General features: G+C 32.9%; 2 protein-coding genes across 2 annotated transcripts; one reads left to right on the top strand and one right to left on the bottom strand.

Annotated features, from left to right (window-relative positions):
• Positions 1-8,915: 8,915 nt before the first annotated feature.
• LOC108910070 lies at positions 8,916-12,770 on the top strand. The gene is made up of 9 exons (XM_018714570.2): positions 8,916-8,990; positions 9,958-10,237; positions 10,313-10,761; positions 10,811-11,035; positions 11,082-11,291; positions 11,344-11,652; positions 11,703-12,320; positions 12,374-12,529; positions 12,588-12,770. Exons 1-9 carry the CDS (start codon positions 8,916-8,918, stop codon positions 12,768-12,770), a joined length of 2,505 nt encoding a protein of 834 aa, XP_018570086.1.
• A 57-nt stretch (positions 12,771-12,827) lies between these two features.
• LOC108910026 (lipase member H-like) lies at positions 12,828-16,565 on the bottom strand. The gene is made up of 7 exons (XM_018714521.1): positions 16,467-16,565; positions 14,647-14,758; positions 14,440-14,588; positions 14,114-14,362; positions 13,280-13,501; positions 13,000-13,156; positions 12,828-12,925 (listed from the first exon to the last, which is right to left on the bottom strand). The coding sequence occupies exons 1-7, from the start codon at positions 16,507-16,509 to the stop codon at positions 12,874-12,876; spliced, it is 984 nt and encodes a 327-aa protein (XP_018570037.1). The 5' UTR covers positions 16,510-16,565; the 3' UTR covers positions 12,828-12,873.
• Positions 16,566-17,417: the final 852 nt, after the last annotated feature.

The following is a 17,417-nucleotide window of genomic DNA, read 5'->3' as shown; positions in this document are numbered from 1 at the left end:
CTTTCCGCAGCTCCTTTAATTGTTTGTTATTGTTATCACGATTATTCTTTAAAATAAAGTTATATAGTCATTAACGTTATTGAAACTGACAGCTGCTATACAGCTCGTTGAGAAATGAGGTTAAGTTGGTCGCTATAAGCTACTCCCTACGTCCAATGTGTCAGAGCCAACTTCGACCACGTTTTTATTTGAACAGAGCCAAACTTTAATAATAATGAATTGTTAATTAATAACCTCCAAACGGATTCTAATATTGTCTTTATATGATTATAAGGGTTAAATATACACTATTTCTGGATATTCAAAAATGTATGCAAATTGACCATTCCAAGGAAAAAGGTTCCTGTGAATTTAAGTTCTAAGCAGCATAATTTCTGTTCTATTAAAAAGTTTGTAGAAAATTTATAGTTCTCTATAATAGCGTTAAAATTTTTTCCAATATCCGTTATTTTCTCGTAATTTTTAATAATTACGCCCGCATTTTGAAATTATCGCTCGTTCTGTGAATGCTTATTAAAAATGTGGTGACATTTGCGGTAGCGCTGGCAATATTCCGGATATTTTGTCTTCATTAAGTATAAATTAATTTAATTCGATTGTGCCCGGCCATTTCCTGATATTGCTTTATTAATATCGGCTAAAATCGTAATTATCCAGTTCGGAGCTGGATTAATAAAGGGGAACCCCAGGAAACAATATTGATGTGAACCTGGTGGTAAAATATATCCTGCAGGTATAATAATCGAAAATATTTTTACGATTCTTTGGAAGCCGTTTGACTAATTCTAACATTTTTCATAAATTCTCGTGAAATGAAACTGTACAGGGTGTTAATTAACTAGATTTATTTCTAAGAAGAAATAGAGCTAAGTAAAAAAACCGATTACTAATGATTTACCTTTTAAGAATGGCAGAATAAAATATGTTAAATCTTTTTGTATCTCAAAGAACGAGATAAACAAATATTCCTGGTTATTTATATACAGGCTGTTACAAATTTACTTCTCACTACAGGGATCTCGGAAATGGTAAGAGGTACGAAGTAGCTTAAATTGGGGCAAAGTTGCGTAATCAGGGGACCAACATTATGCCTCTAAAAAATCAAGACTAACATGATTAGTTTTCAAAATAATTGAAAAAAATCGAAATTTGGGAAATCCGTTTATGTTTAATTTCAGCCTTATTTGAGGTGATATTGAAAAAAGAAGAACACTTTTAGTGTGGTGTTTACTACTACCCATTAAAAGTCAGAAATATGTTAGAAAATTAACAATAACAAGCTAGTGACACTTCAATTAACACCAAATAAACTGAATAAAAACTTAGACAAAAGCGATTATTAAAATGTCTCAGTTCGAATCTCAGTCTCTTTAGCTTCAAATTTAAATATCGCCATTATTATAAAACTTTTATAAAAGTGGTTGTTATAACGCATTATTTCAGCGCCAGTTACAACCACTTACAATTAAAACCCTTCTTTCGAAATCATCCTGTACAATCTCAAACATAAAAGCACAAAAGAACTTTATCAGTTCAACTAATTGATGAAAACATTTTTGTAGATTTCGTTGATTTACAAACAATTTTTCGATTCGTTCACAAAAAAAATAAATTTTTTTATTCAATGGAAAATATTTCTGAAAAATAACCGAATGGATGGAATAAATCCAATGCCACACATTTTTTAAAAAGTTAGATAACAAAAACCCATTGTTCCGTACCCACCGACTGCAGTTTTCAAATTACAAACCGTCTGTCGATTTTTCCAGAACTCATATTTATTTAGGGGAATTTGGTGCTGCAGTTAGTTGATTTTACCGCTTTGGCTCTGGTATTTGCGGAACATTAAAAAATACGCCCCTGAAAATTGCAGGCGCTTCTTGATAAAAAAATAATGGTTTTCAGCGTTGTGCATGTCACAACAACAGCAATTCATATCGCTAATTTAATATCGCTCCCGCTCCCGAAATTCTGTTTATAAAATGTACAAAATAATTAAACTAATTAATTATTAGGGCTTTTGCCGGGCCATTACTAATTTAGCCAGGTAAACTCGTTACAATGCATTAGGCAGTTATTTATTAATAAATTTCAAATTTCAAACAAAAGCTCTCCCCTTTTTATATTTTAAATTTTATTACTGTTGTTCCACTCTGCTGGAAAACAGTGCGTACGAGATTTATTTTTAATGTGAATCCGTAATGGGGTTCAGTCGCCTAGCGATGGCGTTTTTTAATAGAACCTACTTCCCAAAATTTATACTGTAATTGTAATGTTGCTTCTAATAAAATTTCTTGAAAATATCACAGCGATTGGTCGAATCGTTTCGTGGGTATTGTTGATTAATTTTATACAACAACGGTCATTCAATTATTTTCCAACGACTACTTGATTTTTTTTAAATATCACATTAATGCAAATACTTCAAAATTTGTTTGGCGCAAATTAATGAAATGAAAGTAAAATGAAAAATGAGAGAATACTTTCATTTTAGTCGAAAAGCGAACCATAGTTGTTTTTTTTTTAAGTTAAAACGAGTAGGATATATCGAAAAACATTCTAAAACTGTTTATTTCGAAAAAAATATAATAATTTTTAGTCGGAAATACACTTTTAAATTTTGTAATTATTAAAAATATGGAGAAATTGGTGAGTGAAAATTTGTTCTTTGCTATTCTTTAGAAAAGTCGGATTTTTTCTTTTGAATGTCTATTACATTGTACTTAAACTTTTCTCGCAATAAATATTCTGACAATTTTTTTATGAAACAAATGTTTTATTTTCGATTTATTGAACTCAACACTGTGATGAACATATTTAAAGGACGATGATTGTGTAAATCTAAACAAAAATGATATTAAATAATAGCGGCCCTAGAATTGAGCCTTGGAGCTTCTGGATTTATAATCTCCATACTACTTTAACCAGAATACACTTTCGTATAAGATTTCTTAATGTTTAGGCATTAGTAAAGTGAATGTCTGTATAAATTACATCAACTTGTCCTTGTTTATCTAAAACATTAAATAAAGTGTTACAACCCCAACACACATATATCCGTTTGCCTCTTCAAAAGTTTCCGCAGTTTTAGAGGAATCCTCACCTGCACTAAAAGTATTTGATGGCTCATACAGAAGCAGAAAAAAGATAACTCTAAACATAAAATGAAACCATTTAACGATACTGAAGTGCTATTCCTCCGTGATTTAAACGCCCTAATGTCCATCCTGGCCAAAAAATAAAGTCGGAACTTTGCAATAGCTTTGATTTCAGCCGAGTTTTTCAGGTCACGTCTGCGGTAGGTGTACCGATAAAAATCCAGAATTCCCTGTGGAAGGATTTGTGTCAAATGTGATTGAATTAAATGTTTTATTTAAGTCGGTTTGGTTAACGCTTTCGGCGTGTTGGCCTTCATTCAACTGGGAATTCGCTTCAATATACAGCGGATTTAATTCGGACCTGCAATAGGAAAACCATCGAAACTAAAAAAAAATATAGAATTAAAAGCGTATTAGTATTACCCGTCGAGATTCTTGATTTTGAACTAATCTGTGTAGTTCATATACTATTATCACTAGATATACTGTACTTACTAGCTTATACAGCATGTTCCTGAATAAATCAAACAACTCTTGTAAAAGACAAAAAAATGTTTGTTTTTAAGAACTATTATTAACCCTCGCATATTTACTTTATTGTTAAGAAATTAAGTTAATTCCAACAGACTTAAAAATAAATTACAAAGAAAATTAAATAATATGTTTCGATACCAGAAATCTAAGTATCTAAAAGATATTTATCTCCACAAACAAGATTCCTAACTATGTAAACCTGAGATAATTTAGAAAAATCTAATCCTATTCACTAATAAATTGCAATTTCTTTATACATACAATAAACCACAAAATGTTACTTAGTTTAAACACTGAATATTTATTTAATAATATTTTCATTTGATTTTTTTAGAATAAGTTATAAACATTTTGTCATATCTCAGACACAAAGAGCACATTTCTAATACAAAATAGTCTTCCCAAAAGTCGATTTGAAATATCTATGATATAGGCCCTTAGATTCTAGAGTTCATTAAATTTATCCTGAATATGGCCAATACGAGAAAATTGCAACAAACACAAAATAACTCAAAACGATCTTACAATCATATTAATAATTTCTAGACGCTTCACCATATCTCAAAGAGCTTCAAAATTCTTAGAATGCACTTTAAAATTCTTCAAAGTGTACCAAAAACATGTCAAAGTACATCGATACGTCTTCAGAAATCACTAAAACGTATGATAACAGTTTTAGAAAACAAGATACCTCAAACCACTCTTAAGCCTCAAGAAAATTATTTAAATCCACTGTGAAAGGCAGTACAATAGAGCGAATCACTTTCAAGATATATAAAAGAACGATAATATAAATCAAAATGGCATTAAAATTACTCGGCAACTTCCAAATGCTTCTAAATATCTCAAAAACAGATAAATTAATTAAATACTACTTACTACTTACAATTAGTTCATTTAGATACATTAAAAAATCAAAGGTTAATCCGCGAGGTCAAAGATCAATAACCCCTTGTGCCAATGGTCATGGGCGTAGCTAGGGGGGAGCAGGGGTGTGCACGGCCCACCCCTGGAAGCCTGGTGCTCATTCCAGAAAAAAAAGATCTAATATTATCGTGTATCACATCGGCACAGAATTTGTGGAATTAATACTATTTACATTTGACCCTATATTGATTATAAAATTGCTATTCCAATTAGTTCCTAAAATTAGAGTTACCTAGAAACTGGTCCCTATTTTTGAAAAAAAACTTTCTATAGTAAAGGCTATTTTTAGACCATATAAGGGATCATAAAAAATTTTCAAGGAAAATGTCCCGGAAAAAAAACTCCAGGAAAAGCCTGGGATAGAACTGCGGGGAAAAGGTCCGGGGAAAATCTCCGGTGCTTGGTAGCTGTTAAGAAAGCAAAAATAAGTCAAAAATGGTCCGCTTTTAAAATAAAATAGGGTCTTTTTTCTTAGAATCACCACAATGAATTACACGTAATGACTTTATAATCAAATTTAGTAAATATTTAATTTTAATTAGACAAATCGTTAAATAAAATTTAATCAAAATCCGAAATATTTTATAAAATCTTTTTTTTCAAATATCAACACTAAAAATTCCTATAAAGGAATAATCGAAACATAAACCGAAACATCCTGTATAAAGATAGTATAATGGCTATAAAACATTGAAATTCATATGAATTAGATTTTGTGAAATTAATACTTTTTACATTTGACCCTATATTGATTATAATCATGGGCGTACCTAAGAGAGAGCCCACCCCAGAAAGCCCTGTCAAAAAAAGATCTAATATTATCGTCTACCATATCGGCATATAGGTAAGTCGCTGATTGCGTGATCTTTTTTATTTAAAATGATATCAAAACGTTTTCAGGTTTTTTAAATTTTAATCTTCAAGTTTGTGAAAATTCCGAGGGCTTTTTTTAGAAGCTCCATAGAACTTGCAGCCCTGAGCCAACCCCAAGCAAAAATTCTAGCTACACCCATGCCAATGGTCGAGAATATGGGTACCAAAAGTTAAAGACTCTAATGAACAAGCGTCAAAACCTGTGGAACCAAAGGTCAATAACTCCAAGTTTAAAGGTCGATATCAAATAACAATGACTTTTGCTTCCTTCGTCATTAAACTTTGACATTCGACTTTAGGTAGTTGGAGGTTTTCTGTATTTCCAGGTAATTTGAAGTATTTATTTAAGATGGTGAATGGACAAAAATGTAACGGGCAATTTCCTCATGACTGACACTTGATAAACTTGCTTTTAAACTATTTATATTATATTTTAGCTAGTGTTGAAATTAGATCAATCGAGAGAGGGTCTGGCACAGTATTAGGACTGCTTATTTTTTCGATATTAAAAATGTGAGTAGTTATTTTATTACAGGAATTTTACAGCGCAAATCCATATTATTGAAATCTTTATTATGCAGTTTGCAATTGAATTTCGCGATGGGCTTTATTCTGTTCTAATAATACCGTTCCCTTCAGCGCTAGAACAAAGGGAAGGCCACTGAAAGCCGACAGAAGACAATATTGACACCCATCGGTAGATACGTCGGATGTAGGCATCAGAAAGAAATATGAATAAGATCCATTTCCATCCACATACGAAAATTACCCGATAGTCCCTGAGTGACACTATCTGAAGAGCATTCTTCTCCCGACGCTTGCCGGGGACGCCGGGCGTCAGTCATCCTCCTGGCGTTATCAGGGGGACGAACACTCGAGTGAAGCTGCGGAGCATGAATTTGCCACATGATGGGATTGTGACGAAGCGGTGTAGAACGGCGGCCTCTATTATTTTTAGTTGCATTGATCCTTCTCGGATTTCAAAATGGAAATCTCTTTGATTGCTGGGTCGTGTGTTAATTAGTTTTGCGCGCACCGGCTTGTATCGATGCGGAGTGAATTTTATCGGCCCCGATTCGATTGGTTGGGCACCGATGGAGGTATTGAATAAACAAATGGGGCGGGATGGGGTGAAGGTTTTCTTGTCGTGCGATATTTTTGGACGTACCGAACGCGTTTTACGGAAAAAATTATGATTGATAAAAAGGTTTGGTGGTATTTAAAATGGGGTTGCCATGGAGAAAGTTAACATTTCGTGTACGGGGTGTTCAGAAACTAAAAAATATATAAAAATGTCACAAGAGGAAACTACCTTTATTTTTTCTCTTTTGACAAAGTTATACTTAGGAAATGGCATGCTAAAATGTTACTTCAGTTATTAAATAAAACAATTCATTCATAAAACTGGTTTAATCTTTTAAAAACGTTATAACCTCTCCTAAAGATATGGATTATACAGCTTATACATTGTTTTAGCTAGTCGATGATATTGTCCAAAGGTCTACTGTATACAATCTGTTTAAGACGGCCCCACAAGTAAAAGACGACAATTTTCCAATTCATTTGTGAAAAACATTTTTTAAAATGAGGATTTTCGCATTCCAATAACGCAAATCTTGCGAAGCAACAGTACCATTTGCTGAAAGAGTAGCTTCGTTCGAAAACATAATGAGTTGATGGAAGTTTCATCTACACTGGAAAAAAAAGCATTTGGATCAAATGTGCAGATAGTTTTAAATGGAATTATTTACTGTAAATGTTATTTCTCTATCTATAATTTTTCATAGAATTTATATTATTTGTAAATATTTATAATTTAGCATATTATAATCAAACTTATGTTTTCTTGAAAGAAAATTGTAACAGGTCACAGAATGGCGTAGGTAGGAAGTACCAGGACAGATGGAGCCACTTACGCTCTGTGTATACACACCTTCTTGTGAGGACTAACAATAAATAAATATAAGAAAATATATTTCTTGGTAGAAATTTAAAGTATTTAAATAAATAAATAATTTTCTTGAAAGAAGGAAATATTTTCTTGTGTACATATAAACGATAAACGTGCGATACCTTAAAATCAAATGTACATTTAAAGCAAGACATTTTTTTTGCGTGATATGGCTTCGATCCACAGACAAAATTCGTACTTCTTGCTTCTTCCGTTGTGACTTAAAAATGATTTGCATGGCAGAATTTTAATTTGTTTTAAATGTTTTGTATTTGGGACTTTTTCTCAATGACTGTAGAACTAGCGCACTGGCATTTTCCTGGTCATAGTTTTTCCTTTGCCTTTACAACAGTGATCCTGTTCTTAAAAATATTCAACTATTTTGTGTAAAAAAGACTGCACTTCATTCACCCTGGAGATTTTTCGTTGAATCCTTGTAATATTTATCGATAAATGTAATTTTCACTGGTGGGTTTGTTAAACGAAGTACAGAGACACAACAAGTGAGGAATAAAATATCTTTTTCATCACAACTTACTATAGAGGTAAAGTTAAATGTCGTGAATCAAATAATTTTATTATTTTAATTCACAAGCAAAATTTTCTATAAAAAATGTTTCTCTTCCATACCGGAGAAAAAGACTTTTTCATTTTATCAATTATATCCATCGATATTTGTTTCAATAAACAAAGTAACCAATTTTGTTATAACTTGGAATTCTAACATTTTTTATAAAATAATAAATAAAAATATCATCTTCAGTTCTTCGACATTTTTACGGCCTTTTCACAACTACCTATACATGTTTTTTATATCCTGTAATAAATCATAATATTGCGCATACGCTACACAATACAATTTGCTTGTTATTTGTGTTGCCTATATTATACTTACAATGTTTTCGAATTTTAAAAACAAATTTCAGTAAATGTATTTTATAAAATTATGCTACTTGTAAAATTATATTCAAACAAATTCAGCATTATACTTATTAATGTATAAATTTCAATAAAAAAAAATTTCCATGCTCAATCCTGCTGAAAACGATGGATTTTGTTTGATCAATATTTAATCAGAAACAATTGTGTCAACATCATGTTAGCTTCCGTATTTGTTTTTTAATTTTTTATTTCTATACATATTTCATTTTCATAAATTGATTTTCCAGTGAATAATTTATATTTTCATCTTAATTAGAGTAAGTAGTTTTAAATTTGCCTAATAGTGTAGTCCTTAAAATGGTTCCGATAGTAGTTGTGTTAATTTTTTTAAACTAATTTTAAGGAATCTGTCTTAAATGGCTTAATTTTGGATCCAAAATCCAAAATTCTGGTATTATTAGAGACAAGACGTAACTGATCAGGCAAGGTAAAATATCTTTCTGTGTGGTATTTGACTAAATTAAAATTTTGTAGGTATCTCGAAAAAAAAGTAATCTGGAGACCAACTTTTATAACAAAGTGTCTAAATTGTTTCAGATTTGAGACCATTTAATTAATAATCAGAAATATAGATATCATCTATCACCAAAATGGAGGTTATGGAAGATGGAAATTTGATGGACAAAGTCCACATTTTGATCCAGCGTGATATGGAATATTATAAGGTATTTAAGTACTTTTTAATAATCAGAAATGTGAAGTATTCACTTGAATCAGGATAAATATCTGTCCCAAGTCCCATTGCATATGAAAATTTTTAATCACAGAATTAACATTGTGAGGATATGATATTATTTATTATTTCTATGAATTTCTTTATATTACGAAATCTAAATTAAATAAATAATGAGATTGTCTTAAGCTCAAAAATAACCTCGACTTATTAACATTCGCTGTTTCCGGAATAAATTACCTTTGAATATTTCTAAGTGCAATGTCATGTCTTTCCCAAATAAAATTCAAACCATTCCCTAAAATTAGTCTTTAAACAATGCTCCAATTAGCCAACCAACAACATTTCGTGAATGAAATGTTATATTTGATAATAAATTAACTTTCCGGAATCATATTAACAATTCAAACTTATTAATAAGATTTTTTATGGCTAATTTGAAAAAAAAATGCATATTTGCCCAAAATTATTGATGGCCTGTTTACCCTTACCTAGGAATCTTTGACCTACGCTTGTTATTCTCGTGTTAGGCTCTGTGGGGCAAACCCATTGTCAGACCCCCCAAAGCCCGCCCTAATGTTCATTTCGGTCCTTGTTGTTTCCAAATATTTCGCCGTACTTCACTGTAGACATCTTCAATGGTGTGCAAAAGCTAAGCATCGACTCAATTGATTCGATTCATCAAATATAAAATCTCTATGTTCTCAAAACTTAAAAATAAGTTACCGATAAGCATAGCCTACCCTCTACAAATCTTGGAAAGTCTTCTCCTTAGCAAGACAGTGTATTAATTAATTATGATGAGATTTTTTTATCTCTTATTAATTTATTTGTTTGTTTACTTTAATTCAGTAGTCTAATATCTCTGCAATTCTTTAATTTGTCTTCAGTAATTGATAACTTGATCTATTTGAACGGCGTAGTCGATAAAAAAAATACATATTTCTTCCTAATTTCAGGACAAACAGGCCGTGCTCCAAGAAACGATTTGTCCCGGCGTGATAGGCGGTAGGCTGGATTTCCCTAGATCGGCCTCATTTGCCGCAATGAAATTAGTTTTATGGTGGGAAGAAGAGTACGTTGCGGCGTATAAGAATCCTTCCGGTTTCCTACAGAAAGGCTCTGACGCTTCAAAGGATAATCAGGCGGCTGAAACGGAGGACGGCGGGAAAATCGTGAAGGACTCCGACCCTTCCAAATTTGCCAACCTCATCAGCAAATCGGCAGATCAACTTTTAGGTGAGAATAAGAGCATACAGGGTGTTATATCGAAAGCTCTCTCGAATTTTTTAAATACTATTATTATGTATTTAGAACATCTACACGTTTTGACACAAGAAGCTCTAGACCACGCCGACCTATCAGTACTAACGGGGACTATTGGTGCTGCGGCTTTATTAAAAAATTGCCTCTGGTTCTTCATTCAGTCCATGAGTGAGACAAAGAACAGCAGTACTGAAGAACTGCAAGCCGGATACAAAAAATACAACGAAATGTGCGAGGCACTTGCTGAAAGACTCTTGGACCTCCATTGCAGGCTTCTGTCGTTGTATATTCTCCAAGATGCAGAGTGTTTGGACTGGGAAGGTGATAAACCATTCTTCGAATCAGAGAGGGGTTCCTACACCATCCAAATGTGGTGGTTGTACATGCAAGGAACAAAAGAGGATCTATGGAACACTGTCCCACCAAAAATGGCTCAAAGAGTTTTTTCCGGAATGCTGAACGAGTCCCTTACAATTTTAACCATTCGTTATACTCAAGTAAATGCAATCGGCTACCAAGTAATATCATCTAATAGTACTTTTTTAGAGTTCCCCATCAGAAGCTAGGAGTCAGCTCCTGGTGGTGGACATAAGTAACTTGCTATTGTGCGTAGCCCAACTTTTACCATCTATTTGCGACACAGCGAAGGATTTCATTGGATTGTCGTACCACAGTAGTGGCAGCAAGATATTGAGAGACATTCACACCAAATGTCAAGAATTGCTAACTTGTTTACCGCTGCGAGGATCTTCACTCAATGATCTACATAAGGTGGACATTTCTAATGTTATTCTTTTTTATTTATTTAACTTTGTAGGTATTCAAGAAAGGAATTGACAACGTAGAAATGTTCAAGCCGAAGACCGTTGGGCCTGTACCTTGGATAATATTCGGATTGCCAAATATTTTCAAGGACAGTTCGAAAAATGTTTCGAAAATGACAGATTTGCCTTCAGACCTTTCTATAGCACTAGAACTAATGGTTCTCCTAGCACAGCCTCAGCCAAACTGGGCATTACTCTTAAAGGTTAAATTTTTTCTATGTACTGACCTATTTTTATGTACCATTTTTTTCCTAGGTTCTTTGTATGAAGAAGTGCAAAATCCTCCAATTAATCTTATACTTGACGGTAGACAACTACACTGCAGAAATGCAAAAGAAGATCGCACGCAACTCCGCCTGTGGATCTTTCCTTTGTTCTGAAGATGGCACTTGTAGAAATGTTAACACATCCTCATCGACCTTAAACGAGGTACACTACTATGACCTCATCTCGTCTTCAACTGAAGTGCTATTGTACATGGGAAACGATGACGACCTATCAGATATTTTACTACCAATTATTACAAAAAATCACAACTGGGCTAAATGTTTCGAAAGAAGAAATGTAAGTAACCATGCACTTTTTTAAACTTTCATACAAAATGATTATTGAAGGTGTGGAACCAAATACGGCCTCCATGGTACGAAGCCATTCTGCACCTCATTTCACCTCTTATACCCACCATAACCGAAAGCATCATCAACGCCGTCCAAACGGGTGCAACGATGTACCAATCGATGTCCCTCACCTTAGCTCTATTAAGTTTCTACTGGGACTGTGCAAACCCTATTTTGACGCAGATATCAGCATTGCTTCAAGAAATTATTCCAGCTGACATAGTTCCAATGAACAACTCTGCCTTGTTGCAAATCCTGGTTTCCGCACTATACAGCGCCTTCTTACACATTTCCGAAGGACCAAAAAAAGAAGTCAAGTTCGCAGTTACTGAAACAAATCCTTCAGATAATCGCAGGAGCTTTTCTACTAGTTTTGATGCTGCGAATAGCACTACAGAGGCTATAGCTTTAGCGGTGGCCGAATCTTTATGTAGCATCGACGAAGACAATAAACACACGGATCAGATAGAGGAGTTTTTAGAGCAAGTGAAAAATTGTAAACCGGACTTGGATTTTTGTGCGGGTGGATCGAGTAGGGTGGAAACGACTCAGCAGATGTTGGAAGTTTTAGTCAGTGATCTATTGATTACTACAAGCGGAAAAAAGAGTTTGAAGGTAGTGTAACGATTGAACGATTCAAATTGTGAATAAATTTGAAACATTTTCAGACGCTATACCATTTCATGAAACACAACAGTGAGTGGCTGTATCAGAAACTTGGGGTAAGTGAGGATAAAGATGATGCGACTCCAAATAAAGTAATATCTCAACCTACTCGATTGCTTCACACTATGTTTCACATTGGATATAGACCGTTCGACCAGGTACAATTTTGTTATAATGTAAAGGTTGTCCGTTAGTTTTTTAATGACATACTTTTAGCTTCTAACTGGTGAGCTACAGCCGAATTGGTTCAATCTACTTCAAACTCCCATGGGATTAACCTCAGAAAGGGTGTGGATGCAGTTGTCGCCTAGATGGGAATTTAGAAATATCAATTCCTCTAGTCTCTCAAGCCATGACGTTCACATTATTAACAATATAACATCCCTGCTCAAACAATAAATTTTGAGCTTTTTACTGATGTCAGACTTAAAAGAAAACAACACTCGTGTAGCATGAAACATGTATTATTATCAGTAGGTAACATTTATCACAATTAAAGCTCTTAAACGTTGACGGCTGTGACTCCTGTGTCGACGTAGTAATCTCCCCTAGCTCTGAAATCATACATTTAGGTCGAGTTCATCAATTATCTGAGGCTTTTAGTACAATTGGTAGCACAATTCCTTACGTTTTAGAGACGTTCATTCCCGCGTAGGTTGTTTCATTGCGAATGCATTTCCCTTTCCTGTAGTCGTGATGGTTCTTACACTTGGTCGCTAGATACTCCTTAGGGTTGATTATGGTTTTAACGTAGATCCTCCACGCCTGATAGTGGTTGCAAAATACTGAAAAAAAATGGGTACTAAGTCTTTACAATAAGCTGTCTTTTGTGTTCAAGTTAAAAAGATATTTCATTAAAGAAAATCGAAGCTAACTTTTCTCCAATTGTTGTGGCGTATCGTACTTACCCACTTCGGCTATAGATCCAGGAACTCTTTTCAAAGCAGTAATAGGATCGCATCCAGGCTGGAATGTTCCGCCATTGAACCAAATATTGACGTCTCCTACGGAGAATCGAGTACCAAAAATACCCGCATTGGTGTGGATAACGTCGACAAAGTCTGCATCTCCAATCGAAAGCCTTTCATTTTGTGGTACAAAGTCGAGCAAAGGTCCTGCTGGATCCAAACCTGTCAACAAGTAATCACATTCAATTTGGAATCAAATCTGGATCTTCGTTATATTTTTTAAATTCTAGAGGTTATGTCTTGGATTATTTTAAACCAAAAAAACTTAATGGAGTAAGTGATTGATTTTCGACATCTCGAAAACCAGTGATTTGTTCATTCAGGCTTTTTGGTATAACATGGTATGTTTGAGGACTAATTTAGTTGATGTTCTTTTCGTCAAACCTTTCTAAAAAAATTTCGTGTCTACAACTTTATTGATTTGGTAGTTGTTTCTGGGATACCCCAAGGATCAGTGTTTGGTTCTCTATGGTTTATAATCTGAATAAATAATCAACTTAGAGCTATTCTATTCTACTCCTTTATATGCAGATTACTGTAAATTTTTTACACTTATTAATTATTTCAGGGACTGAAAACTGCAGGGAATTTTGGAACTTTGTGGCTAGCACTTATAGAAATCTAGGATTTATGTTAGAAATTCTAAAAATTTTACAGTAGCATTTTGGTGGTATAGAATCTAGGTTCGAAATTCACAAAATTCTCGGTCTACTAACACTGAAACTTTTTTGAAAACAGAAACAAGATTCTAGCTTTTATAACGAATGATGTTACCTGTAATTCTGGGTGGTCTTCCACTCTCTAAGTTTTTCCCAACATACCCAGCAATGTGGGCACCAAGACTCATACCAATTATGTGAAGGTTATTTAGATCCAACCCCTTTTTAACTAAATAGTCCACGAAGCCCGCAGTGTATTTTCCTATGGGCTTTACGTTTAAGGCAGAGGTAACATAGAATGGACCTGCCAGCAGTCTCTCAATGTTGACTAGAATTACATTATACTCTCCTATTTTCAGATAATCTGTAACAGTATAGATTAAAATTGTTTTGCCATTGAACTGTCAATAAAAGAACTTCTATACTCTCCATTAAACTTACTGTCTTTTATTTTTATCCCATCCTCAGAATGCGATGACTCCAAATATCCATGGAAAAATAGGATGGTGGGAATTCTAAAATTTATATACGAGTTTACAAGGGACGAATCATTGCCTATTTGTAAAACTTGTGAAGTGTTATTATTCGCTCTGAAAGAATTAAGATAAATGATGTTTGAAGCAAAATTCTTTTTGCAAAAATTTTTACTTTGTGTAGAGGTCGAATGTGGCGTCTCTCTTTGGATCAAATTCTGGGCACAGTCTTTTGTTTACTGGATACAGCTGGTACGTGCCCGTGTCAAAAGTGGCCTTCGGTGGACCTAAAATAAAAAAAAAGTCGCGCCAGGCTTTAAATGTTTTAACCATCATTAAGTTAGTATCTTCATGGCTGTTTAGTGTTTGAATTGCAAAAAATTGTGACCTTGATTCTATTAATATCAAACGCATTTTTTTAACGAGAGGGCAAAATTCATCGTACAATAACCTTGTTTCCTTACATGCAAGAATTAAACGATATGAATATTATCATATAATTTAGAATTGAAAATAATACTAGACAGGTTTGGTTTCGAAGAATGGGAGAGAGAATACTTTTGTTTAGCAATTTTAGTAATGATTAATATGTAAAAACTGCAAATTTGAGTTAAGAATATATTTTTTTAAACTGATCAGTGTTACGTTAATAAGTATAAAATTTAATAACGTGTATTTGTTAACCAGTCAAATTGTCACATTTATATAAGTACACTGTAATAAAATAACAAGGAAACGATAAATATTTAAAAAATTGCGCTTGTTGCACATTGTGTAAACGAGTTTTTGTGTAAATTACTAATGCGCTAGTTATGAGTATGCACTTGTATCCACATAATTACTTTCTTAATTAATTGCAATTATTCCATTATTAATAACGTTTCATTACTCACTTTTTTATCCAATAAGTCAAATATTTGTCGGTTTATTGTTATTATCTTTTAAAATTTATTCAGAAAAGAGGATTTAAGCAGACCGATTTGCTTTTAAATTAACTGAACTGCTATATGTATGTACAGGTGGTTCAAAATCGACACTCTGCTATTTCCCATACAAAAAAATTGAAAAGAGTAGTTGAAATATCTCGGTGGATCGAACTTTTTTTCATTGCTATGTTAAAAATATTGATGGTACACTACATGTGAGTTATTAAAAAATTATTATTAACATTCATTCCGTAAAAAAATCTATCATTTGAAAGGAACTTATTTAGATTTAAAAAACGTATAAAGAAAATCGAGGCTATAATGTCTAAACTACAATCTTCTCTCGGTTTTTGAAAAATAGGCGCTTTAAACAGGCATTGCCATTTTTGGAGAATTCTGTTGAGAAATTTTACAGTCTTTAACTTTAATCACTTGGTATACCAGTTATGAAAGTATACAAACAATTTCCATTGCGTAATCCATATCATTAAAATCAAGGATTAAAGTAAATATTCACCTTAAACTTCACATATGCAGAAGGAGAACATTTTAGTGACCTGAATTCAAATTTACTCTGATTTGTCTGAAAATTCCATAACAAAGATCAAGGTTCTTGGTGCTTATTTAAAATATCAAATCAAAACTGTTCTTTAAAAATATGAACTGAATTTTAGAGAAACATGGTATAAATGGGCAGAGATTTTTTATTATAGAAAGCAGCTACCTATAAGCATAGTTTGTAAACTAATTATCTTCAGTATTAAAGAAGAATACATAGAAGCAAATATAAGATGCATGATTTATTCCAAATTTTTATACCTTTACAAAAATGTGTACTAAGAAAACTGTATTTCAAAAAAGGCATTAAATTCTAGACTAGTTTTTAGTTCTTTACAGAAATTGGAAGCGTCACCATAAATTCTTGTAGCTGAAATACTAATCAGCTAGAACCACTTTCTGCAGGTATTTAAAGCTAAAGCTTTAATAAAAAAATTTCAGCGATTTAATAAGTTTAATAGTAAGGACCTTCGTGGTCCTACACCAAAAAAAAAGAAGTGTTCTTTCTCACCTGGCAAAGAATATACAAAACACAACAAAACAAGTCTAACCATTACTGCATGATATGTAAAAGTGGTTTGCCATATGTCTTGAATGTTCGACCTTTAACAGCAGCGACGTATGTAAAGCTCATGTAACGCCTGTAATCTAAAATACTTATCTTTGTAACCCTATTATTATTAGTTACTGAACACTTATGTATTTACTGCGAAATACAAGCAAGTTAAAAAGTCTCTTCTGACTAGAATAAAAAATTAATATCTCCAAAATACTTGAGCTTTAGAGTCGATTAAGTTATACTACCGATTATCTATTACGCAGGTTTCCTCACTTAAAACTTTCTAAGATTGTATATCTTACCGTTTTTAAGATATATTAGAAATCAAGGTATGGATTAAAGTAAAAAAAAATAAGGGATTATGAACAACTATTAAGGATTTTATTTTTCTTAGCGTATTTTCTTCAATGATATGTATAATAATATATGCTATATAGACCGTAAAAAAGCTAGTTTGATAGATTTTTGTAGCTATACAGAATGTTTGAAATTGGACAACAATAATATTGCTACTTCGGAAATTGTCAAAGATAAAAAGGTGGTTAAGTTGGAGCAACATTGAATGGTTTAGTGCGCATTAATTTATCAAAATGAAATCGAAAATATCAATATCATTATAGCTTTTGAGATTTTTTGAACAATGTTTACTTCCAGGCTTTATTTGTTTTCTAGTTTCATTAGGAATTCACATACGAAAATAAAAACACTTTTTTATGCCATTTTTGTTTCGCTATTCGAATGTGGATAATTTGTATTAAGACGTTTCGCCCTTCAACCATCACCAGTATATTTTATAAATGTACATGTGTAAATAATTTTTTATTGTCTACCAGATAGATTGGCAAACTCATCGATAATGTGCTGGTACTTACTTTTTACAGTTTTATACGCAAGAGCACTCAC

Source organism: Anoplophora glabripennis, unplaced genomic scaffold (genome assembly GCF_000390285.2).
Source record: "Anoplophora glabripennis isolate ALB-LARVAE unplaced genomic scaffold, Agla_2.0 scaffold27, whole genome shotgun sequence".
Taxonomy (NCBI): domain Eukaryota; kingdom Metazoa; phylum Arthropoda; class Insecta; order Coleoptera; family Cerambycidae; genus Anoplophora; species Anoplophora glabripennis.
This window is presented reverse-complemented; position numbering and strand designations above follow the sequence as displayed.

Coding starts and splice junctions, on each gene's coding strand:
- LOC108910026 (XM_018714521.1), bottom strand. CDS start 16,509: ATGGTTAGACTTGTTTTGTTGTGTTTTGTATATTCTTTGCCAG. Junction 14,759..16,466: donor TTTTGTATATTCTTTGCCAG/GTGAGAAAGAAC, acceptor TTTTTATTTTAG/GTCCACCGAAGGCCACTTTT. Junction 14,363..14,439: donor TGGGATAAAAATAAAAGACA/GTAAGTTTAATG, acceptor ATACTGTTACAG/ATTATCTGAAAATAGGAGAG.
- LOC108910070 (XM_018714570.2), top strand. CDS start 8,916: ATGGAGGTTATGGAAGATGGAAATTTGATGGACAAAGTCCACATTTTG. Junction 8,991..9,957: donor GTGATATGGAATATTATAAG/GTATTTAAGTAC, acceptor TCCTAATTTCAG/GACAAACAGGCCGTGCTCCA. Junction 11,292..11,343: donor ACTGGGCATTACTCTTAAAG/GTTAAATTTTTT, acceptor TTTTTTTCCTAG/GTTCTTTGTATGAAGAAGTG.